Here is a 24095-nt window from a genome sequence, read left to right as displayed (position 1 = left end):
TTAGCTACATACAGCGTTCAAGGTCAGCCTAGGCTACAGGAGATGCTGTTTCAATCCCTGTGTGTGGTGTCGGTGTCCCATCTCCCCCAAGCCCCACTTGCGCCTCCTCCCGACAGGGTTTCTCTGTGTAGCCCTGGCTGTCCTGAAACTCCCTCTGTAGCCCTGGCTGGCCTCAAACTCACAGAGATCTGTCTGCTTCTGCCTCCCAAGTGCTGGGATTACAAATGTGTGCCACCAATGACTGGAGAGATGGCTCAGAGGTTAAGAGCACTGGCTGCTCTTCCAGAGGTCCTGAGTTCAAGTTCTAGCACCCACATGGTGGCTCACAATCATCTACAATGGGATCTGGTGTCCTCTTCTGGCCAGCAGGCATATATGCAGGCAGAACACTGATACATAATATATATATTTTAAAGTGTGCTGCCACCACCCAGCTTCAAAAATCGTTTTTTACCTAAAAACTCAGTAGTAAATTTTAGAGCTATATCCTCAGTACTCAGGGCTGAAATGACCTTAAGTCTAGAATTAATTTTTAAAATTCATCAAGTCTTCAGATGGAGAGATGGTGGTAAAATCTTGGTATATGTTTGTCTAGATGATGTTTGTGACATGCATGTGGTCTTTACCATCTTACCTTATTTCCATAATTAAAGAGCAAAAGATATAGCTAATGAATTTGAAGACTTTGAAATATTATTTTACTGTTAGCATATAAAGACTCTTTATCTCACTTATGCAGATAAAAGTAATGAGTTTCAATAACTTATTATTTAATTGTGGCTGTGTAGAGGAGAGAGCTCTCTTCTCTATGCTAATAGCTACTTTTCACCTAATCCTCAGTGTGATTCCCGGTCCCATGTCTGCCCTCACTCCTTAAAATCAATACAATGAGTTAGAAGAGGACACAGAAACCACTCCTTCCAAAATGCTCATTTTCACAAACATGGAAATGAAAGCAGAGAGAATTTGAATGATTAGCTCAGGGTTGAAGTGGAGCTTTTAAAGGAGGCCTGTTTCCAAACGCCTGGAGGGTTCAAGGAAGAGTAAGAGTTAAAAACCCAGGCTTTTACCAATGGTGGTGCACTCGGGAGGCAGAGGCAGGCTGATCTCCCAGTTCGAGGCCAGCCTGGTCTACAGAGCGAGTTCCAGGACAACCAGGGCTACACAGAGAAACCCTGTCTTGAAAGCAAAACAAACAACAAACAAACAAACAAACAAACAAACCTTGGGCTTTCTGGCTCCATACATCCCAGCTCCCCTCAAAAGGAGAGTGTGGGGGTTAAAAGCTGCAGCCCCCTGCCTGCCTCCCACCTCCCAGAACCTCGCTCTCAGCCTCCCGGCAAGCCTTTCTACATGACGGGTGTCACATTAGACATCTGGGATGCGAAGTGAAGAAAAGGTGAAGGAATTGGGACTTCACCCCAACTTTTGGATATGAGTGGACCCCTTTATTCAGTGTGTTTGCTGTATATTTCTTGTCACAGACCCCAACCATGTCATCCACAGAGGCCGTCATAAGAGAACAGCCCCCTATTGCCCCCTCTCCGAGACGCGTCTTGTGGCACTAAAACCCATGCATGTCTTTGATCCAGAAGCAAAGGCCAGGTCTTTCCCACCTGCAAGAAGTGCTTCTCTGGGGGCCGAGGTACTCAGATGGTAGAGTGTTTGCTTGGGTTCAGTCTCCAGCATTGCAGAAACCAGGCATTGTGGCTAAGCGTGGACTCCTAGCCCCCGGAAGGTAGAGGCAGGAGAAGTGAGTTTTGAAGCCAGTCTGGGCTATTATGAGTTCAAGGCCATCCTTGACAACATGAGATACTGTCTTAAACAAAGTTCGTTTCCAAAATGCCAACCCTTCTCACATCCCGCTGTCGTGGTCTGTGACAGAATGCATGTCCCTTGGACATTTGGAGCCCTCGTCTGTCTGTCTGTCTGACATATGTTTTCGAAGGATGCTGACAGTTTTAGAGAATGTGCCTAGAGGCCCCATGCTACTGTTTAATTAACCACTACTCTAATCTCCCCGTCTGACAACTCCCAAGGGGCAATCCCAAAAGCCCTTTCTGACCTTTCCGACTCTGTTGTCATCCATTCCAAAAAGTCTAGGGGCGTCTTTGGGCCTTTAGCAGGTAAGATAAATGCAAAAAGCTGCCCAATTAAGACTGGTGTCTCCTGGGAATCTGGAGACTCCTTCTCAGTCAAAGACTTTGTTGTCGCAGGACAGGTCAGCTGATAATTGGTTACCTCTGATGAAGAGGGCAGAGGATGTCAGGATCATGAGTGGCCTTGGGTGGCCTTCATAGAATCTCAGCTTCCTCACCTGTAAAAAGCTGATCTCTATGGCGCTGCCACCTCTTATGATATGATCTCAGAGAATTCATGTCGTCACAGCCTTGGAGCTAATGTCCTATCTGTCCGTCTGTCCATCTGTCTGACATGTTGCAAAATGCCTGCTGGGCCTATTTGAGTTAACTGACTCTTTAGATCTGGTGGCTCTGAGATGTGTGTTGAATGTTTGATCTTGTAATGAAACCCTTCCGCTTAACCATGACTCTGTTCTGCTCTTGATTTTGCAAGTGTGTGTGTGAACCAGTTTCTTTCTTTCTAAAAGCAGTGCTGAGCAGACAAGCTTAGAAAGGGTGTTTGTTCTCTTCATGTTGTTTCAGGGAAAATAGAGAAAGTCAAACCTCCTCCATCCCCCACAACTGAAGGTCCCAGCTTGCAGCCTGACTTAGCCCCTGAAGAGGCCGCCGGAACCCAGCGGCCCAAGAACCTGATGCAGACCCTCATGGAAGACTATGAGACACACAAATCTAAAAGGCGCGAGCGAATGGATGATAGTAGTGTAAGTTTTTCCTCCTTTCCTTTCGCTTTTCTGAGGGTGGCTGTCAGCGTGCTATGCTTGCGTCCTAGTTCAGACCTGGATGTGTGTGCATGTGTCTGGTTGTCTTGCATCGTGGATCTGAAACTTATTTTTAAACGAGTGGTTTAACGTACCTTGGGGGGAGGGTCTTGTTTCGTATCTCAAAAATGTCTATCATCAAGAGCTGGTCTTTTGGTGGCTAAGTCAAGCTTGCGGTCGTGGGCAAGTCTGGTACCTGAGATGGTGGGTGTGGAGGGAGATAGTGTGTCTGTGCCCTGCAGTAAAGAAAAGTGCACACTCTCTGGAAGCACCCCCAGGTTTCAGAATCTGTGCTGTGATCAATCCTTATGTGTTGCACACTGCTCAAGATACTAACCGTGTTCGGGGCTCTTTGTGAGCACAGTCATAGAGGAAAGAGCCATTTTAAATGACAGCTAAAAACCACACAACTCCCCATCTACCTTCAACCCCCAGAACTGTGCACGTGCTGGTCATGTGCTCTATGAAGGAAGTCATCTGCTCTGCTCTGTGGTGTCCTTGTCCAGTAAAAGACTTATGAGGGATGCTGAAATATCCCCCACAAGTCTGGGGGCAGCCCTGGGGTTCATACAAACACTTGAGAGTCTCTGGCATCAGTATTTATCTCATCAAAGTATACACACACACACACACACACACACACACACACACACACACACGCCATTACATTGAGGTCACAAATAGCTTGGATTGATAACTGCCTAGTTTCTGCCTGTTGTCCCGGTGTGTTTATATGTACAGCATCCCCTCTCACTCTTCAGAGCGTCCCAGTTTGGATAAGCTGTGCAATCACCCTCAACTCGAATGCTCTGTGATTCACAATAGGAAGTCCCTGCCAACTCAATGCCTTTCATGTCCTGGCTGGATAATCCCAAGTTCAAGGGTTTCTGGAATGAATGCCAAATGCTGAAGGCTTCTTTCCAATCCGAGAGATAAAGAGAAGATGAAAGCACACGCATCCCTCTGCCTAATCATGAAGGAGCTCTTGCTTAGCTGCCCTGAGAGGCCAAGGGCCCTCTTTGGATGGAGGCCTGCCCTGGGTAGCTGCTGCAGCCGGTTGTACTGGGTTTCACCGGGCAGCTGCCAGCAGCAGCTTGCGTTTACTAAGTCATGGGAGCAGCCCTATTTGGGCAGTCCCTCTTTCGGTGTTGTTGGTCACAGTCTGAAGTGCAGTCTTAGCAGCACACGGTTCCTTCTCTCCCCGTGATTCAAAAGTGTACATCGGCGGCTTTGCTGGAAGCTAGCCCAAGAGACATGGACCATTCAGTAGTGACCCACACAAATGCTTCCTAAGCGCAGTCTATGTTTCTTGTGTGTGCTTTTTGCACTGGGGTGCAGATGTTACGTGAGGGCAGCACATGACCGTGCCTAGTGGCACAGGACACTGGGAAGCTGACGTAGGGAAATAACACAATCAAGGTCTGCCTGGGACAGTGGAAGGTGATACTTGTGTCATAGGCAGAAATCTAGACCCTTCCTTCAGGCACGCTGACATTCAGGCACCCACCTAGGGAATGCCAGCCAGAGTTTCCTCTTTGAATGAATGAGGCTGCCTGGAGTCAGCATTCTAAAGTACTAATGACCTCCTGTCTCTATTCCACTTAAGAAAGCAATCCAACATGTCAGCTAAGGAAGAAACCTACTAGTGAATCAGTTTATTTTTATTATTATTTAAAGGTGGGGTGTCTTGAGCTTTTCCTGGTATTACAATAGAGCAAAATCTGTCAATTGTTGGAAAATATTTAGAGATAGGACAAAAAAAAAAAATCTATCCTATCCTTGTACCCCTCCTCGCCCCTTTTAAAAGAGACCCAAATCTCAAAAACCCATGCTCAAATTGCTTCTTGAGAAATTATACAGGCATCATCCAAAATTGATTTCCAAAGCACCCACTAACCCTTCTAATGCAGGGCACCTTTGCACTGTCCTGTGTAGAAAAGAACAAGTGTCACCCCCTCCCCACAGTTGGTCCCTAACCCCATCTCCATTTCTCCTTGTCTCAGGTACTGGGATGATAATAAGGAGGAAATGGGTTGCTTGGCAACCGTTATATAGCTGGCTCTCCCGTCTCTAGGAAGCTAATGGTGATTCTGGTCAAAGCCATGCAGCCCCTGGCCCCATTCACACACATCGTTCACAGGGTGACCCGTGGCTTCTTGGATTTTCTACCCTCCATGAGCCTCCCATAACTCGTGCTGGTGTTTTCAGTTGTGGCATCACCCTTGATAGCCTTTCTGTATGCTCCTTTGAAGACTAGAAGCCATGTCAGAGCAGTGGTGGTCTCTAGAACCCTAGCCATGGTTCAAGGACCTGCTTCCTCGGTCTCCGCACTTGATAAAAAATCAAGGCTAAGAACTTTACCTTATTTCATAGTGTGCCTGCCTAGCATGATGGAACCCTGTGTTTCATCCCCAGCACCTCATAAGCTGAGCGTGGTAGCACTTAACCTGTAATCCTAGCTCTCAAGAGGCAGAGGCAAGAAGATCAAAAGTTCAAGGTCGTCTTCTGCTACATGGGGAGTTTGAGAACAACCCGGGCTAGAGACCCTAACTCAAAATATAAATAAATTAAAAAAAATCGTATACAAGATAAGTTGACTGGGTCCTGAATGGTAGAATCCTTGGCCAGAGAGGGATGTGGGAGCCACACTGCCTTTGGTGGCGTTTGTCATGTTTCTGAACTATCCTCTCCTGATAGGAACAAGGGGGTTGTTTGAGGGCTCAGTTGATGACAGGTAGATACTGAAACACTGAGCCTTTTGGGAATGTCTGGGAGGCTCCAAGTCAGTGACAGGAAGTTAGTATCTGTGGATGACCTCCTTTGTTTAAGGGGAAAAAAGCTCAGTAGAGAACATGACAACTCACTGTTCAAAGGTTTCTCCCACTCAGAACTCGGGCGGACGACTCCTAGCAGTCTTCACCCACCTGGACTGGCGACCTTGTTCTGTGTTATCTCCAGGAACTAAGAGACTATTCCATTTCCACACCAATCCTAAATATAATCATCTCAAATGAATCTCCAAGGACCATCCCAAGCTTGGGCTCTTAACCAGACCCACGAGGTTCTGATGAGGGAGCTGTGGTCTCCTTAGTGAGATAGTACTGTCCTCAGGGCAGGTTTAGAGAACCTGCCTCCACAAACCTGCCCCCCCCCATTTCTTCCCTTTTCCCTCCATGTCCTTCTCTCTTCATTCGATTAATGGGGTCTTACTGTAATGACACAGTGGGGTACAAGACTGTTACAGGTTCAGAGAAGCCCACAGGAAAAGCAAGGGCTATTGGGTTACAGAATCCATCAAATCCAGAATGGCCGCCTAGGTCCTTGCTGGTGGGCAGCTGGTTGGACAATGGGGGAGACGAAATCTTGTTAATTCAGTGTGCAGAAAATGAAAACAACAACATCTTGAATTAACAAAGCCTGGCTTATCTGATATTTTTATTAATGAGTAATAGAGTATCTACTTGCCTCAAGAGATACAGGCTTCTTTTAAATAAACAAATATCAGATGAAGCAACTCTTGCAGAGGTTATGTAATGGCACCTACCCGCAAGCCTCATCCCTCCTCCTCCTCACTTCTGGCGTGATGCCAGTGCCCAGCCGCCAGGGAGGGGAGTCTGTGAATGTGTCTCTGCCGTGTACTAACCCTGGTTTTTTTCCCTCTCTGCCAGTACACCTCTAAGTTACTGTCTTGCAAGGTGACTTCCGAGGTACTTTTCAACTTGTCTGTCTGGGTTCTGATGCATGCTTGATCCTGGTGCACACTGTCATGGTCTGCTGTCTCCTGTCATGTTCAATAAGAATGGCAAGAAAAATGCCTTCTCTCCACGTGTGTTTTCTGCCTGGCCTTTCTGACTCAAATGCTTGGAGTCCACACAACAGTGAACACTGCTGTGCTGTGCTGTGCTGGGAAGGAGCAGGGGTTGGAGAAAACCTTTGTCACCCACGGATCTGGAAGATGTTGAACTAGAGGGCAACTGTTGGCAGGCTGTGTAGACTCCTTTTTTTTCTTCAGGCACACGTAGCAAATATATTCTGGTCTGGTTAGCACACAGTGCCACCGCTGCAGGCTGAGCCCGTTATTCTGACTAGTCCTCTATTAACCGTAACACGATTCCCAGAGAGCCCGGCTCTATGAATGTAGGTGACTTATTTCAAAGGCAAACCATCCCGGGCTCCCCCTCCTCTCCCCAATCTTGGGACCTGTATTTTTGTTTTGGAAGCTCAGCCGAGCCGTGGTCCAAGCCATCTCCTTCCCCAGACAACTTCCTTTTACACAGATTTCACAACTACGTGTGCTGTAAGAATGCGCAGTGCTATTGGGGCTGGAGAGGTGGCTCAGTAGTTAAGAAGGCTGGCTGTTCCTGCGAGGATCAGAGGGAGTCTGTCGTCTAGCATCCACATCTGGTGGGTCACAATCTCCCATGACTCCAGCTCCAGAGGATCGGAGCCCTCTTCTGGCCTCCTCAGGCACCTGATGAATGTGTACATACATACATACACATACACACATATATGCTCACATACATGCACACATGAGCTTAAAATTTTAAACAATTTTAAAATGCAGCATTACACACACACACACACACACACACACACACACACACACACACACACACGATAGGGATTGAATCCAGGACACATACACATTAAAAAAATTAAAAAAATTTAAAGCCCAGCATAGTGGCACATGACTTCAATCCCAGCACTTGGGACACAGAGGCAGGAGCATCTCTGTGAGTTTGAGGCCAGCCTGGTCTACATAGAGAGTTTTAGGGCAGCAAAGACTGCACAGAGGAACTCTGTCTCCCCCCTGGCCCCCCAAATTAAAATTTTTTAAATGTTGTATGTACATATACACATACATACATACACACACACACACACACACACACACACACACACACACACACATACATACGCATGCATGCTTGGGATTGAATCCAGGGCTTGACACATGTCAGACAAGCACTCTCTACTTTAAGTTATAGTTCTAGTCCTTTTATTTTCTTTTTAAAAAAGGTTTTTCTTTTTCCCCCCACATTACATTTTTCCTGTAATTTTTCACTTCTATAGTATTGCATTTTTATTTCAGAAGAATTGTTTCAAATGTTCAGAACTGTAGAGAGAATCATTCATCCACCCAGTGCACAATTTATGGAGGGTTGACTATGAGTTGGACACTATAGCAGAGCCCAAGAAGGCAGCAGCAGGCAGCTGCTCCTGACATCATGGAGCCATCTACCTCTGTCCCTGTCCCGTTCCTGTAATTCTGGAGCATTGGCTAGATGTTTTCCAGAGGATTCGCTGTGGCAAATCCAGTTCAAGCCCTCTCGTTGCTTCTCCCAGTTCCCGTTTTCCTGTTTCTGTCACCTGTTCTCTCCTCTGAGGGATCACCATTCGTGGGTGGGGATCGTTCTTGTGCATGGTTTTAACTACACCTGTGTGTGCGCACAGAAGGAACACCTTAGGGTTTTTTGGTTTTTTTTTTTTTTTTTTTGCATGCTTTACACACTTTCTATAAATGCTAAGTCACATGATGGTATCCTCTACTTACTTATTCAACTGCCTTTATTTTATGTGTTTATCTTCAAATTTAGTTTTATCTTTTATCTCATGTGTGTGATGTTTGGGCTGCATGTATGTCTGTGCACCATGTGCATGCAGTGCCCTTGAAGACCAGAAGGCGGCATTGGATCCCCTGGAACTGGAGTTACAGATGGTTATGAGCTGCCATGTGGGTTCTGGGACTCGAACCTGGGTCCTCCACAAAAGCAGCCAGTTCTCTGAACCACTGAACCATGTCTGCAGCTCCTGGTCCACTGTTCTTTGATATGTCCCTGTTTAACTGGTGGTTCTGGTGTATTCGTTAGAACTGCTGAACAGCGTTCTGTTGAATGAGTACATCCTTCCCTATCAATTCCATGTTGATGGAACTGTAGATTAAGTTCTTTCTGGTGAACTTTTGGGACTTTTGTTTGTTTCTTTGTTATATTGTGCTGGGGATTGAAGCCAGCTCCTCTTGCAAGCACCGATGAACATTACCACACATATGGAACAATGTCTCTACCTTCAACCAGACATACTTTCATTTACCAGCTCTTGCAGATGTTCTTCAAGTTGGTTGTATCAGCCTCCAGCAGTACATGTATTTTGATTATGGCTCATTATTAGCAAAGTCACTATATTTTGCAGCCCTTGGAGAACCAGGCCCTGCTCTCCCATCCTCATTGAGTCAGTATGGTTTAGAACAGAGACTCTGGCCAAGGATGTGTGAGGAAGATAGATTTGGGGCCAGTCGGTCTTCAGCTGAAGTAGGAGGATCCCACGTTAGCTGGAATATTGATGGAGTCCTTTGCTTCATAGCAAAGCCTCACTAGACTGCCACCTAAAAGTTGCACAACTGTCTTGAAATGCCCAAGCATTAGAAAGAACAGTCTTTTAGAGGCTGTTCAACAAGAAGTGGTCGTTTTTCTTCCACCAGACCCGAGATGGAATTAATTGGTGAAAACGGTAAGAAAGCCTTAAGTTGGCTTGTAAAGGGTGCTTGCTGGTGCTTGCTGCTCTCCGAGTCTCATAGCTGTTGAGGAGCTTGATGGCCTGATGGCCTCGAGGACTGACGCCACACCTGAAGAGCTGAGTTTAAATCCTGGCCTTTCCTTCCGCTGACTGAGAAATGCAGGGCCAAGTTCCTTACCCTCCCCAGGTGTCAGCCTCCTAGGAAGTAAACGTGAGCGGTAATGGCGTGAAGCTTCCAGGACAGTCCTGAGCATTACCGTAGTAACTGGCCCCGAGTACTTGGGATTGAAAGTGTGCTATGACTAGAGCCCCAGAGACGTTCACTTTGGGCCCAGAAAAGGCTTTAGGAAGGAAAGTTAAGGTGCAGTAATAGAAGTATTGAGAGTTCAGAGTTTACTAGCAATTTAGACACACGCCCTCCCCCACATCTGAATGACCTGTAGAACAAGAGCTTGGCTTTTGGATCTTCCCAAGGCCTATTGCGGGACTCTACTCCAAGATAGCCCCCAGTTCTAAGCTTCCAGAGCCCAAGGGCAGCTTTACACTGAGGTTCTCAGCCTTTTTCTGTGTCCTTACTGGGAGATTTAGATCTTATCAGAAATTGGGGATCGCATGAAAAGGGCATCTAAATTAGCGGGGATGAATTAAGTGCTCATTATTGTGTACATGAGCTATTTGAGTTCTTGACCAATAGATGTTCAAATTCAAGCTTTGCTAAATGTTTCTACAGTTATAAATAGAATTTTCCTGCCTGCTGCACCTTTTGTGGCTGAATTCTGTGAGGACAGGAACTCTCACACCCCCACATGCTACACTGTTCCTGTGACATGTTGGGAACCCAGTCAATACTGGTGAAATGATGGGATAGATGAATGTTAACATGGGTTTCTGAAGTAGGGAAATTTGACTGAGATTTACTAACCATTAAAACGAGACTTACAGCCAGGTGTGGTACCCATATGCCATTAATCTTAGTACTCTGGGGGCTGAGATACATAGATCGTGAGCTCTTGGATAGCCTGGGCTACATGATAGGAACTTGTCTCAAAAGAAAAAGAAAAGAGGTCACTGGAGAGACGACTCAATGGTTAAGGGCACTGGCTGCTCTTCCAGAGGATCTGGCTTCAGTCCCAGCACCCACATGGGGGCTCACATCTGTCTGCAACTCCAGTTCCTGGGGCATCTGATGCCCTCTTCTGGCCTCTGTAGGCCCCAAGCACACAAGTGGTACACATACATCCATGTAGGTGAAACACTCATACACATAAAAATAAATATATCTTGGGGTGGAGGTGGAAATGGGTTTAACTCGCAAGGCAAAAACCCTTTTTGTTATTTTTATTTTTTAAGGAAAGCTTTTTTTCAGAACCTTGGCTTTATTTTCCTATTCCTGGGAATGTCTCAGTTTACGTCTGGAAGGTAAACATGAGCAATTTACACAGCACAGCCTTCCTTATAAAATCTGTGCTCATATTCCACTCCGGGGTCTGTAGCCCTTTCAGATGTGGGAAGAATTATTTGAGGACTGCCCTGTGCTCCTGAAACTGTTGTCCCTCAGGCAGACTCCACACTGTGGCTTTTATTATACTCATTTGACATGGGGATACTGAGGCACTGGAGTTTGTGACTTCACGCAAGGTCACACTGTCGCTACAATTGAAAACCTGGACCTCATCGAGATTCAGAGGCCATACTGCCTTCTGAGAAAGCCGTGCTGTTAGGGCAAGGGCAGTCTCTAATGAGCCGACGAAGAAACTTGAAATGCAAGGTGAACAAGAGACAAATCTGAAGTGTGGGGCTCGGGAATTACAATTCATCTGGTGTTATCACTCATTCCCATGCTATCACACAGTGGCCAGAAAAGTCCTGTGTAGCTACCAGGCTGGGCCGCGTGCTTTCTTCCGGTGTGTGCATAGGCACAGGACTGGTCATGACACGGCTGTGGTTCTTAACGGTGCGGCTTTCACACAGCCAAGGTCGTGACTGCTGCATCCCACCTGCCAAGTCCAGCTGCCCCATGTTGGGAGACATGGGGAAGACCTCCCAGATGGAAGCATCCAGAAGCTCTGGGTAGCCCTTGCATTTGACACAGGTGCAAAGTAGCGTGCTGGGGTGGACCTCGGTTTTTTAGCCTACCCAGCATTTGCTTCCACGTGGCATTTTCTTACCTCTCTGGAGTTGCCAACGTCACTGTCCCTTGCCTGAACGATCGTTTGTAGAAGAAGCAGTGTTTGTCACAACTCGGAACACCAAGCAGGACTTTTGAAGTCAGATACTCTGCAGCCTACGTGAACACTGCGGTGTCTATGAGCCTGCTTTTGTTACTGTGGCCTGACCTGTTTTGGCCCTCACATGCCTTTCGTGTGGATTCCGTCCTATCCAAACTAAACACTGGAGCAGGTGGCCTGATGTCTTCTCTCGGGAGACCACAAATGATTCTAATGAACAGGAGGGAGGAGGTCCCACCTCCATGGGGGCGAGCCTACTAGGCCTTGATGTTGTCACTTTTAATTTCTTTTATTATTAGTGCATATGACTTGGATGGCACACACACCAGAATGCTGATGACTTTTATGAGTCGATTAAGAGGGTTTGTAGTTGTGCTGTTCAAAATGGTGATTGCTAGCCCCTGGGGCTTATTTAAATTTAAATTACAATTCACCAAAACATTTCATTTCTCAGCTGTCTGTATTTCAAGGGCTTAGTGGCCACATGTGGATAGTGACTGCCACTTTGGATGGCACAGATGAACAGTTTCAGTATGTCATAAAGGTCTGTGCACACCAGGACTGGACAACTTGTAGAGAGCTGCTTTAGATTGTTCAGCTCTAGGAGACAGGTGGGGCTCAGCCTTAAGAGTGTTTGCCCAGTGTGGTCAATGCTCCAGGTTCAGTCTCCAGCACCACAAAAACAGCCCCCCCCCCAAAAAAAAACCTGAGGCAGAGTCGAGTCTAGTTTAAAGAAACTAGTAAATATGTGACCAAAAAAATAAATAAATAAATTTAAAAAAAGACGGTGGAAGCCATGTGTCAGATACTTAGTGGATTTCGCTTTGAAATGAAGTCTTACCCAGCTCCTCCCACCCCAGCTCCCTTTGTTCAGTCTCTGCTCAGCGGTTCCAGATTCTGCATCACCTTCGTCTCGTGAACATGCCATTGAGTGAGGAAACAGGATGGAGGGAAGAAAAAGAGGAAGTTGGTTTTTGTGAACTCTGTTAATTTCTCTCCCTCTCTTTTCAGGTCCTGGAGGCCACACGGGTTAATCGAAGAAAGAGCGCTCTGGCCTTGCGCTGGGAGGCAGGGATTTATGCCAACCAGGAGGAGGGGGGTGACGAATAAACTTCCTTCAGCCCAGGAAACTCCTTTGCTGAAGGAGTTTCTGCAAAGAAACCAAGAGATTATCAATTCAGAAGCATTTTAACTGACTATTTATTAAAGTGCATACAAACTCAACAATCCTCATGTAGACCAGAAGCTGCAATACACAATGATTTAAAAAACAACAAACAAACAAACAAACAAAAAACAAAACAAAAAGCAAAGTGAAGAGGAAGTCCACCCATCAAACTCTGAGACCCGAGAGTCAGAAGAGGAAGGATTTCTTTGTGGTTCAAAGAAGCCCTGGCTTTGGACCATTCCACAACCAGTCCAAAGGGACACAGGCATGACAAAATCGTCAATGTCGTTGCTGCAGGCAGAACTGAAGCCAGCCTGGGCTGGAGGAGGAGGAGCCAACGGGTACACAGTCATTCCAAGGCAACAAACAGGGACCGGGTTGTTCCTCCACACCAGCTTCCCGCCGCTTTCTCTCTTGAGGCATCAGACGTGTTGGGTTGACTCCATTTTTCTCCAGCAGCTGTAAAACAAATGGTGTTTCTTTCCACGGTTGCCCAAAAAGGGCGATGAGGATTCAATCGCTGTCATGTGTAATCAATCATTTTTAATTGGGAACACTTAATGGTCACAATATATAAAATCTGCATTTTAAAGACAATATCTTTCCATGTTGCAGATGCAATCTATTCTACAGTAGGAGGATGAGAACGGTGGGGGGGGGAGAGCCAAACCAAATGGGTTATTAGCTTTAGGACCTTCTCTGCTTATCCTGGTGACTGATCTGTTTAGGGACACACACTTTCACAGTTACGTTTCTTCATATGAAAACTATATTTAGTGGGCAATGATTATTTTTATGATGGGATGGGGGAATAGGAACATGGATAAAATCTGTACACGTTGAACAGCTTGGTTCAAGATGGTAGGGGTATTTTTAGAATGGCAATAATTGGAAACAAAAGGGGGCAGACTCTGCCTTAGAAGGGTAGATGATCAGGAACACGGTGTTTATAACTCTTTTGTATTTTAAAATGGGCCTTAGAGGTGGTTGGGGCATAGGATGGTCTGTTCTGGATCTGAGAAAGGCAACATTAAAGTCTTGGAGGTAGAGAGAGAAATGGGGTGGGAGGGAGAAAGAGCGGGAAAGGAAAGAAGAGAAATTATTTTTGCTGAACAACCAGTGTTTTTCAGGATGACAAAGAGAAAACTATAGAATAGAAATTTAAGTACAGACGTGGAATCAGCTACAAATCCTAAAGATGGTGTGTATGCCTTTGTGTGCCTGTATAAAGGGTGTATGTTCATGAGTAAGGTATGGCGTGTGTGTGTGTGTGTGTGTGTGTGTGTGTGTGTGTGTGTGTGTTGACTGTGACACTTGGGTGGACAGTGTTTCCTCCATAGCTGTCTGCCAGCATCAGGTGTGAGTGACAATTTTCTTTTTTTTTTTTATGAAAAGGGATATAAAGGCACAGGGCTGACGCAGTATTTCTAATATTGAACTGACCTAACATGGTATTTGCATGAGTCATGATTGTGAGGTTTTGCGCAGTTTTGTATTGATGATTTGACATTTAGAACACAGCCTATTTATTCTCATGCTTTGTATTCATGCCTCATGAGCTGTAGAGGACTCAGCTTTACTCTTTCTCTCATTTAAAGCAATATGAATAAGGGGTTCACTCATCAGGTGCCCTGAATTTCTGGATGAGGAAATGTTTCATTCCTGGCAGGGAGGGGGTGGGGAAGGGGGAGGGGAAGGAGAAAAAAAAAGAACTAACCGGTCTTCATTATTTTTCCTTTATCTTAAAAACTATTTCTTAAAAGCAATAATTAAATCAGACCTTGCTAAAATTCATTTTTGTTTTTATGTTATTATGTCATAAGATTTAATATGTTATTCTAATAAGTAGCGACTCCACCATATTTATATGTACCTTTCCACATGTTATCTTTGCTCTTTTTTATTAGACTAGTGTTGACTTTAGGGAAAAGCTTATTCATGGATAAGTAGTGGGCACAAGGTAAAAAGGAATTGTCGAGTGACTTATCAGGATCTTTAAAAACTGCCAAGGGACCCTGTAACTCGAAGCCAAATTCTGCAGATGGTAGCCAAATTGTACGAGGGAAGCGCACACTGTCTTTAGATAGTTCATTCTTTTAGACACGATGTTTTTAAAATGCTAGACATTGGGGACAGAAGACAAATGAGAAGCTGCTGCAGGGAATTTGCTTTCTAATAAGGGAGGCTCGTCCAGAAGCTAATGTCCTGGAAAATGACATCCATGTCAGGTTAGAAGTCCTGCTAGGTGGATGGCCACACTGGTGGGCACATCTTTGTCTAAGGATTTCCAGCTGGAGGCCCCAAATGCCAGGCTTGAGTACACAGTGATGTGGGTGTTCCTTCCCTTGGGAAATACAGGGACAAGGACACATGGGGAAAGGGTAGCTGCAGAGTCCCATAGCCCCACACAGTGGTAGTTAGAACGCCTGGAGAGTAGGATAGTGCTGGGTCATACGAGGAAAGACCTGCTTCATGGTTTCTGGATCTGCTGGAGACTGGAGGCAGTGTAAAAAGCAACTTCCTCAGTTCTCAAAGAGGAAACAGGCCTCATGATTTCCTTAAATTTCCTGTCCTGTTTGGAAGGGAAACTTGGACCCACACAGAGGTCACATTGAGGAGAGAATTGGCAGCCAGCCGGGGGCCACACAATCCATGGAGTTACTTCAGTGGGAGATGAAGTGCTCTTTTGACTGCAGTAGATTGAGCAAGAAATTCTAGGATCGGGGATTATACAGCTGGGCTCCCTGTGCCATCCGCCTTTTGTAGATAAGGAGACACCCAATTTCTGCGACTCTTTCCTGGTCACACAGCTTTTTTTCACTGGCCCCTCCATTTCCCAGTGTTACCCATTTCCCTGAATTCTAATGACTGCCGTCTGTTTCCTCGCTCTCCTTGCTGACAGGTGTATGCTATTAAAATGGAAATCGCAGCTCCATGGGAGAGCCAGCTTCTCTCAGTGTTCTTGGGAGATGTTTTTGTTTGGGGGCGGGAGGGTGTTGTTGAATTGTTTTCCTTATTCAAGACACATTTGAGCCATTGCTTTGGACACATCTCTGTGCTAGGCTCTAGGATCCCACGTGGGCCCCTGTCACCTTTCCAACACAAACCAGCAGGTCCCTGGAGGGAAATCTGTCCTGCCCCAGAAGCCTGAGGTGAGAGGCTCCTCCCTGGTTTTGCCTCAGCCACTTGGCTCTCCCCTGCATCAACACACACGCTTGTTAGTCTGAGCCGTAGAAATGTTTAGCTTCTGTAGATGTTAAAAACCTTCCTGAGAGAACTCCACACCGCAGTGTGGATACACTCACTTTCCTCCAGAGCCAATGACTGACGGCCTTGGCTTTCTTATCTAGGAATGACGGAAGCAGGGCACAGTGCATGTCCTTTCCTCTTATCCATGCATGCTGCCACCCTAGGCAATGGCGTAGAAACAGTATATAGATCAGTGTCCACACACACACACACACACACACACACACACACCACACACACCACACACACACATACACACACTACAATAAGGAACACCAAAACAGTGTTGATTGTTGTCTTCAAAAATATTTTTTTCACCTGAAGAATGGACTTAAACTATGTATTGAAAAACAATAGCTTAAGTGTTAGAGATGGTGAATGTACCCAGTTTCAGTTATAAAACCAATCCTGGATTTTAAGCATTCAGTGAGCTGCCAATTTTTATTCTGTGTTGCTCTTTATCCAAATGACTTTTCCTTTTTTTTTTTTTAAAATTGGAGGAAGGGTGGGGCGGGATGGGTGGGGCAAGCAGCAATACTGTGTTTGAAAAATTATACTCTGTACCTGGCTTTCCTGTGTTATGTTAACCACTTAAATGTTTTTATTCTGCTTCGGTTTTATAGTGACTGTGAGGCATTCGATGCAACTATACAATTATTTTCTCATTAAAACTCAACATGTGTGTGGTGTTTTTTCTTTTCTTTTCTTTTTTTTTTTTTTTTTGGATGGCTATTTGTTTGACTGTGGAAGGAGGTTGGGAGATTGGGTGGCCAAGCTTTGAGGGGCCTGCCAATGTCCTGGGTCTCTGCCTTAGCTTCCCATGTATGGGACCAAAGAAGCAATGCCAGCTAATAAAACATCCCTGTGACACAGCCCGTGTCAGGACCCCAGAAATGACGCAGGTGTCCCTTGATGAAGCAGTTGGACTTCAGAGTCCACGCAACAAAACGAACCTGCAAGCTGTGCCTCAGGTATAGGCTTGCAGCTCATTCGTGTGGGTGCACACTGTGTATGTGAAGGTCAGAGGTCAACTTTAGCTGTTGAACCTCAAGAGCTGTTTTATGAGGCAGGGTCTCTCCGGGGCTGAAACTGGTTAAGTAGTCCAGGCTGGCCCTGGGGATCTACCTGTTTCCACCTCGCTATCACTGGGATCATGTGTGTGCCACCGTGGTCAGGCTTTTTCCTATGGGTTCTCGGAATCGAACCCAAGTCCTGTATTTGCCCAACAAGCACTTTACCAACCAAGCAGATTCCTCTGCCCTTAGTGCTAATCCTTATCACATTCCCAGCATGCACCTGTATTTGGCTCTCCTTTATGAAGGACTGTTGAATTACAGGCTTGAAGAAGCACAGAAGAGCAGGAGTTCCTCAGGAAACTCCCTTTCTCTTCCACATCTGCCTGTCCCTCCTCCCTTCCCATCAGTCTCCAGGTACTCCATCCCCTCACCCAGCCGCTGCACTTCCTGAAACCTGTCCCCCAGTTTCCTGTGTCTCCCAGCCCTGCCTCTTTCTTATGCTTTCCAGCAGCCTCTGCCTTCTGTCCCCACTTGGGACTCTTCAGTCTTTTTGTACCCAGGATTTCCAGCCAGATCCTCTTCCTCGGAACATCTGGGAGGGGTCTCCTGTGGCACCCTGTCATGGACAGCATCTTCTCAACTTTATTTGTTGAGAGTTCTGACTTTGGCCGGCAATGTGGCTGAGTGGTACAGTCCTTGCTTCACACATGTAAAGTCCCTGGTTCAGTCCTCAGCACCGAAAAAACAAAAACAAAAAAACAAGCCTCCTGAGGCTGGGCCTGGTGTCACACATCCATAATCCCAGCACCCAGGAGACACAGGTAGGCGGATTGCTACAAGTTCAAGGCAGCCTGGTCAACAAGTTCCAAGCCAGACAGGGTTATATTCGACTTATTTCCAAAAAGTGCACCAAAATAACAAAACCCCTACAAGCCAGGGGTGATAACACATACTTACATGGAGACAGGAGGATCAGGAGTCCAAGGCTAGCCCTGCCTACACAGTAACTGAGATCAGACTGAGCTACATGAGATTGTATCTCAAAACAATACATGCAGAATACAGTTTTTAGAACAGACCCCCTGGGGTGCTGACTTGTGGTGTGTGCGCTGCAGATACAGTGGCTCTGGGGAGCTTTTGTGCATCCCCCCAGCACGGCAGTTCACCATCTGTGGGTCTTGGTGAAGCAGCTTTGAGATGCCTCCTAGATTCTCAAATGAAGTACCTCTAACCGAAGACAGCAAATTAAGAAAGAAAAAAAAAAGTCATTGGTGGAGCATGCCTTTAATCCCAGTGCTCAGGAGGCAAAGACAAGCATATCTCTGAGTTTGAGGCCAGTCTGGGCTGTAAGTTGAGTTCCAGGACAGCCAGAGCTATTATACAGAGAAACTCTGTTTCCAGGAGGAAAAAAGAGGAAGATAACTGTATCCATATATGCTCAGATTTTAATTTCAGGGCAAGATAAAGGAATTTGTTCAAATCAGAAGAAATTTTTATTGTGTGTAGTAGCAATGTTGAGCTGGCTTAATGTAAAAATTCAACAGTGGGCTGAAGAGCTGGCTCAGTGGTTAGGAATGTGGACTGCTCTTACAGAGGACCCAAGTTTGGTTCCCCAAACCAAGGTCAGTCAGCTCACAACTGCCAGTAACTTCAGCTACAGGGGATGTCCTCTTCTGCCTGTGTGAGTACCTGCACACATGTGCACATACCTGTATGCAGATACACACACGTACATGTAATTTTCAAACTTAAAAGTTTCTTTTAAAAAGTCAGACATATGTTTGTTTTTTTCTACCAAGACCTTTGGTTTTGATGCTGAGCATTTAGACCAAACTCCAGCCTGACTTCTTTAAGGTCTTGTCACCAGATGAAGACTATTTTATTGTTTGGCATTACTGTGAGTTTGGCATCTTAGGAAGAGAGCCCAGCTATTGAGCAATAAATAGTCGGGCAAATAGATCACCGACAATAACAGCTCAGGCAAATAATGATATTCGTACTTGAGAGTCACAAGACTGAAAAGCATCTTGGGCTATTCAAACCAAATGGGCCAGCCTGACCTAGTGTGCAGACCTGTGTCTCCAGCTACTTGGGAGGCTGAGACAGGAGGATCACAGATACAAGGCTAGCCTAGGCAACTTCGTGAGACCCTGTCTCACAAAGTAAACAGAATTGGTGGTGTTTCTCTGTGTCACTTAAGACCATCAGAAAGCACAAATATTTGCATTACAATTCATAACACTAGCAAAATTACAGTTATGAAGTAGCAATGAAAGTAATTGTATGGTTGGGGGTCTCCACAACATGAGGAGCTGTATTAAAGGGTCACAGATTGGGAAGGCTGAGGTCGGCTGCCTCGGCTGACAATGGGAAGGGCGGAGCTCTGCTGTTTCCAGTCAGCTGATGCTCATCTTTGCCGCTAGTGGCCACACGATGGCAGTGGTTCCTAAAGGAAAAGCAGTCCCTAGCCAAGTGCCTTCCTTGGGGGCTCCCACCCTTCAGAATAGATAGGAATTTAACAAACACTTCAATGAGAGACCACTGTGCGACCAGGTGTGGTGACTCACACCAGCAATCCCAGGACTTACTTGAGTGGCAGAAACGGGAAGATGGCTATAAGTTCAAAACCAGCCTGGTCTACATAGTGAGTTTCAGGCCAGCCTGGTCTACACAGTGAGTTTTAGGCCAGCCTGGGCTACATAGATATTGTCTCAAAAACAAAACAAGGAGCTGGAGAGATGGCTCAGCAGTTGAAAGCTCTTATTGTTCTTACAAGGAGTCTGATTTCGGTTCTCAGCACGCATGTCAGGTAGTTCACAGCTGCCTGGAACTCCAGCTCTGGGGAACCTGACATCTAGCTTCTGTGGATCCACCACATCTGTGCACACATAGAGACAGACACATACATCAGTATGCACACACAGAGAGGCAGATATCTGTGCACACCCCCCCACACAGAGACAGACACATCTGTGGCATACACACAGAGAGAGACAGACATACATCTGTGCACACACAGAGACAAACACACACATCTGTGTGCACACACAGAGAAGCAGATATCTGTGCACACACACACACACAGAGAGAGAGACAGACACATCTGTGGCATACATACACACAAAGTCAAACATCCGTGCACACACACAGACATCTGTGCATACACACAGAGACAGACACACATCTGTGCACACACACAGACATCTGTACACACACACAGACATCTGTGCATACACACAGAGACAGACACACATCTGTGCACACAGAGAGACAGACACACATCTGTGCACACAAAGAGACAGACACACATCTGTGGCACACACACACAGAGATAGACACACATCTGTGCATACACACAAGGAGACAGACATCTGTGGCATACATACAGAAAGACACATACATCTGTGGCACACACACAGAGATAGACACACTTCTGTGGCACAAACATAGAGACACACATCTGTGCATATACACACAGAGAGACAAACACATCTGTGGCATGCACAGAGAAAGACACACACACATCTGTGGCATACACACACAAAATAAAAATAAATCTTCAAAATGAAACAAAGCTGGGTTGCTGGTGTACATCTTTGTGTGGTGATATATTGTGCATCTTAATAAAACTTATCTGGGGATCAGAGGACAGAGCCAGCCACTAGATTAGACATAGAGGTCAGGCAGTGATGGCACACACCCTTAACCCTGTCACTCAGGAGACAGAGATCCATCTAGAGCTCTGTGAGTTCAAGGCCACACTGGGAACAGAGTCAGGCATGGTGGCACACACCTTTAATCCCAGCACTTGAGAGCTCATGCCTTTGCTTGGGAAGCACACATGCCTTTAATCCCAGGAAGTAAGATGGCAGGGCAGAGAAAGGTATATAAGGTGTGAGGAAACAGGAACTCACTGTCTTGAGGCTGAGGATTTCATAGAGGTAAGAAGAACATGGCTGCTTGTTCTGTTTCTCTGAGCTTTCAGCTTTTACCCCAATATCTGGCTCCGGGTTTTTTTTTTCTATTAATAAGACCTTTTAGCAATTCATGTTACCCCTTTGATCCTAGCGCTCTGGAACAGAGGGGGTATCAGTTTGAGGCCCAGCTAGTCTCCATTGCCAGCTCTAGGCCAGCCAAGGCTACATAGTGAGAAGCTGTCTCAAAAAAGCAGTAACAACAATAAAAAGAAAAAAAAGCAAATTATTTATAATAAAGAAGTATAACTAGTACTTTTAAATTCTACCTTTGGGTCAAATGTGGCAGCGACCATTGTGGGCAGATGACAGGAAACACCCGCATGCCTCTCCCAGTAGCAACAGCCCACAGTCCTTACCTGCTGGCTCTGTAGGAGACTCTGTGGTGAGGGCATCACATGGACCACTTCAGCCACTTTTTATACCACTTTTAGCATGGTCTCCACATTACAAGTGAAGAGACATGTGTTCAGAATCTGAATAACATGCTCAGCGGACAGCGACTGAGAGGATTCCAAGCTAGGCAGTCTGCACCAAAGCCCTTCCTCCCACAATTTTCTCCTCATCTCAGTTCAATAGCTAGCTAAGCTCTTGTCAGGTAGGCTCTGCTTTCTCTGAGAGCAGAGAAACCTGTCTTCAGCATGAGACAGTCGCAAACAGGTGGACTGCTACTGAAAAAAGAAGGCAGGCTGTATACCTTGAGGCACAGGGATATGTGTGGCATGCAGACAGTATCATCTCCAAGGGCCAACTCTGTAGCTGGATAGCCTGGAATTCATTAGGGAGCCCACAAAAGACTTGAACTTGCATCCGTCCTCTTGCCGCAGCTTCCCAAATGCTGGGATTACAGGCCCAAAGCACCATGCTCAGCTTCTGATACGTTTAAAACTTAACCTAGCCGGGCCGTGGTGGCGCACACCTTTAATCCCAGCACTCGGGAGGCAGAGCCAGGCGGATCTCTGTGAGTTCGAGGCCAGCCTGGGCTACCAAGTGAGTCCCAGGAAAGGCGCAAAGCTATACAGAGAAACCCTGTCTCGAGAAACCAAAAAAAAAAAAAAAATAAAATAAAATAAAAAAAAGAAATAAAAAAAAAAAAAAAACTTAACCTACTCGTGAACATGGTGTATGACTTCCTCTGAGTCTGTTCCCTTTATCTCAGGCAGTTGGGCATGCTGGAGAAGGTTGGGACCTAGAACAGGCAGGCATGTACTCTCTGTACTAGACTCTGTGTGGTAGTTTGAAAGAAAATGGTCCCCCGAAGGGAGTAGCACTCTTAGGAGGTGTGGCCTTGTTGGAGTAGGTGTGTTCTTATTGGAGGAAGTGTGTTCCTGTGGAGGCAGGCTTTGAAGTCTCATATATGCTTAAGATACTCAGACTGCTTCCTGTTGCCTGTGAGTCAAAATATAAGAACTCTCATCTCCTCCTCTAGCACCATGTCTGCCTGCACGCTGCCTTGCTTCCCACCATGAAGATAATGGACTAAACCTCTGAAAACGTGAGTCACCCCAAGTAAATGTTTTCCTGTTATAAAAGTGGATGTGGTCATGGTGTCTCTTCACAGACATCTAAACACATTTTTAAACATACTGTAGCTCTTTTAGAAGTTTTCTGTGTCTGGATCTGGCTTTACTAAGTGCCTGTATTGTTCTCTGACCATGTGAGACAAATCTTAAACTGCATGTCAGCCACTGCATGGCTCAGCTTAGCACATGGCACTAGTGCATGGCTCTGGCAGCTGGCTCCAGCCTGCAGGCAGCAGCCAGGAGATGCATCTTTGTGTGATACTGAGAATCAGACTGTCTGAGAGACTGCAGGACTAGGAATCCACATCCTAGTGGATTCTTCTTCTTCTTTTTTAAGATTGATTGATTGATTGATTGATTGATTGATTGATTATACAATGTTCTGTCTTCATGTGTGCTGCAGGCCAGAAGAGGGCACCAGATCTCATTTTAGATGGTTGTGAGCCACCATGTGGTTTCTGGGAATTGAACTCAGGACCTCTGGAAGAGTAGCCAGTGCTCTTAACCTCTGAGCCATCTCTCCAGCCCCCTAGTGGATTCTTGTCCAGAATTTTTCTTAGCTTTATCAGGCCCTATGTTTGGATGTTCAATCCCCACATTGGGTGCCATGTGTAACTAGTCTTTCTCTGTCCCACCAGCCAGCTCCCAAATAACAACATAGAGACTTCTTATTAATTATAAAAGCTCAACCTTAGCTTAGGCTTGTTCCTAACTAGCTCTTATAACTTAAATTAACCCATTTATATTAATCTATGTTCTATCATTGGCATTACCTCTCTTTCATCTTGTACCTCTTGTTTCCCCTCTGTGTTTCCTCACTTCCTGCATGCTTAGATTCTTCCTTTTTTCCTTTCTCTGCCTGGAAATCCCACCTATACCTCCTGCCTAGCTACTGGTCATTCAGCTCTTTATTAAACCAAACAGGAGGCATCTTGGTAAAGACACATCTTCACAGTGCACAAACATTCTGTAACAGCTGTGAGTCTCACGTGGACCACTTCCTGATCATCTAACTACAGAGCTGGTGTGATGAAAGAAGACTGAGGTTGTCTTCAGTAAAGGACCACGCCCCAGAAAGTCAAGTAGAATGACAGTGAGACCCAAAGCAGAGGGTCCCTGAAGGCCCTGACAAGGGCTATGCTTGGTCTCATTGAGATGTCATCAACCTTGGATCCCTGGTTCCATCTCCAGCACTGAATAAACCAAGTGTGGTGTCACATGCCTGTCATCCCAGCACCCAGAAGGTAGAGACAGGAAGATCAGGAGTTCAAGGTCATCCTTAGCTTTATAGCAAGTTCAAGGTCAGCCCAGGTTACATGAGATCTTTTTTCAAAAAACAAGAACAACACAAAATACAACCATGATCAAGTCAAGCATATCCAGGTAGGCAGGGGTCTTTAAACAAAAAGAAAAAGGATTAGAAATGTTATCTAATCTAGAGGTTGGGGTGGCAGAAGCCACAGCTTTTCCCATGACTGGCATTTTTCTCCTCTAATTTCTCAGCTGGGGCTGAGGGACT

The 24095-nt window shown here is 45.9% G+C and overlaps 1 protein-coding gene across 8 annotated transcripts in view; it reads left to right on the top strand.

Moving 5' to 3' along the window:
• The window catches only part of Palm2akap2 (PALM2 and AKAP2 fusion), a 474883-nt gene extending 458138 nt beyond the window's left edge, over positions 1–16745 (top strand). For 5 of the 8 annotated variants that reach the window (XM_037202633.1, XM_028883004.2, XM_028883007.2 and 2 more), the window contains 3 exons: positions 2664–2842; positions 6568–6606; positions 12658–16745. In XM_037202633.1, the coding sequence (XP_037058528.1) occupies positions 2664–2842; positions 6568–6606; positions 12658–12756 (317 nt within the window). In that variant the 3' untranslated portion in view covers positions 12757–16745. The remainder of the gene's footprint in view (positions 1–2663; positions 2843–6567; positions 6607–12657) is intronic. The other 3 variants (XM_037202634.1, XM_028883005.2, XM_037202635.1) reach the window with 2 other exon arrangements.
• The last annotated feature ends 7350 nt before the right edge of the window (positions 16746–24095 follow it).

The sequence above is a fragment of the Peromyscus leucopus genome, chromosome 2, assembly GCF_004664715.2.
Source record: "Peromyscus leucopus breed LL Stock chromosome 2, UCI_PerLeu_2.1, whole genome shotgun sequence".
Taxonomy (NCBI): Eukaryota; Metazoa; Chordata; class Mammalia; order Rodentia; family Cricetidae; genus Peromyscus; species Peromyscus leucopus.
Note: the sequence above shows the minus strand (reverse complement) of the source record. Positions and strands in the feature narration are given on the sequence as shown.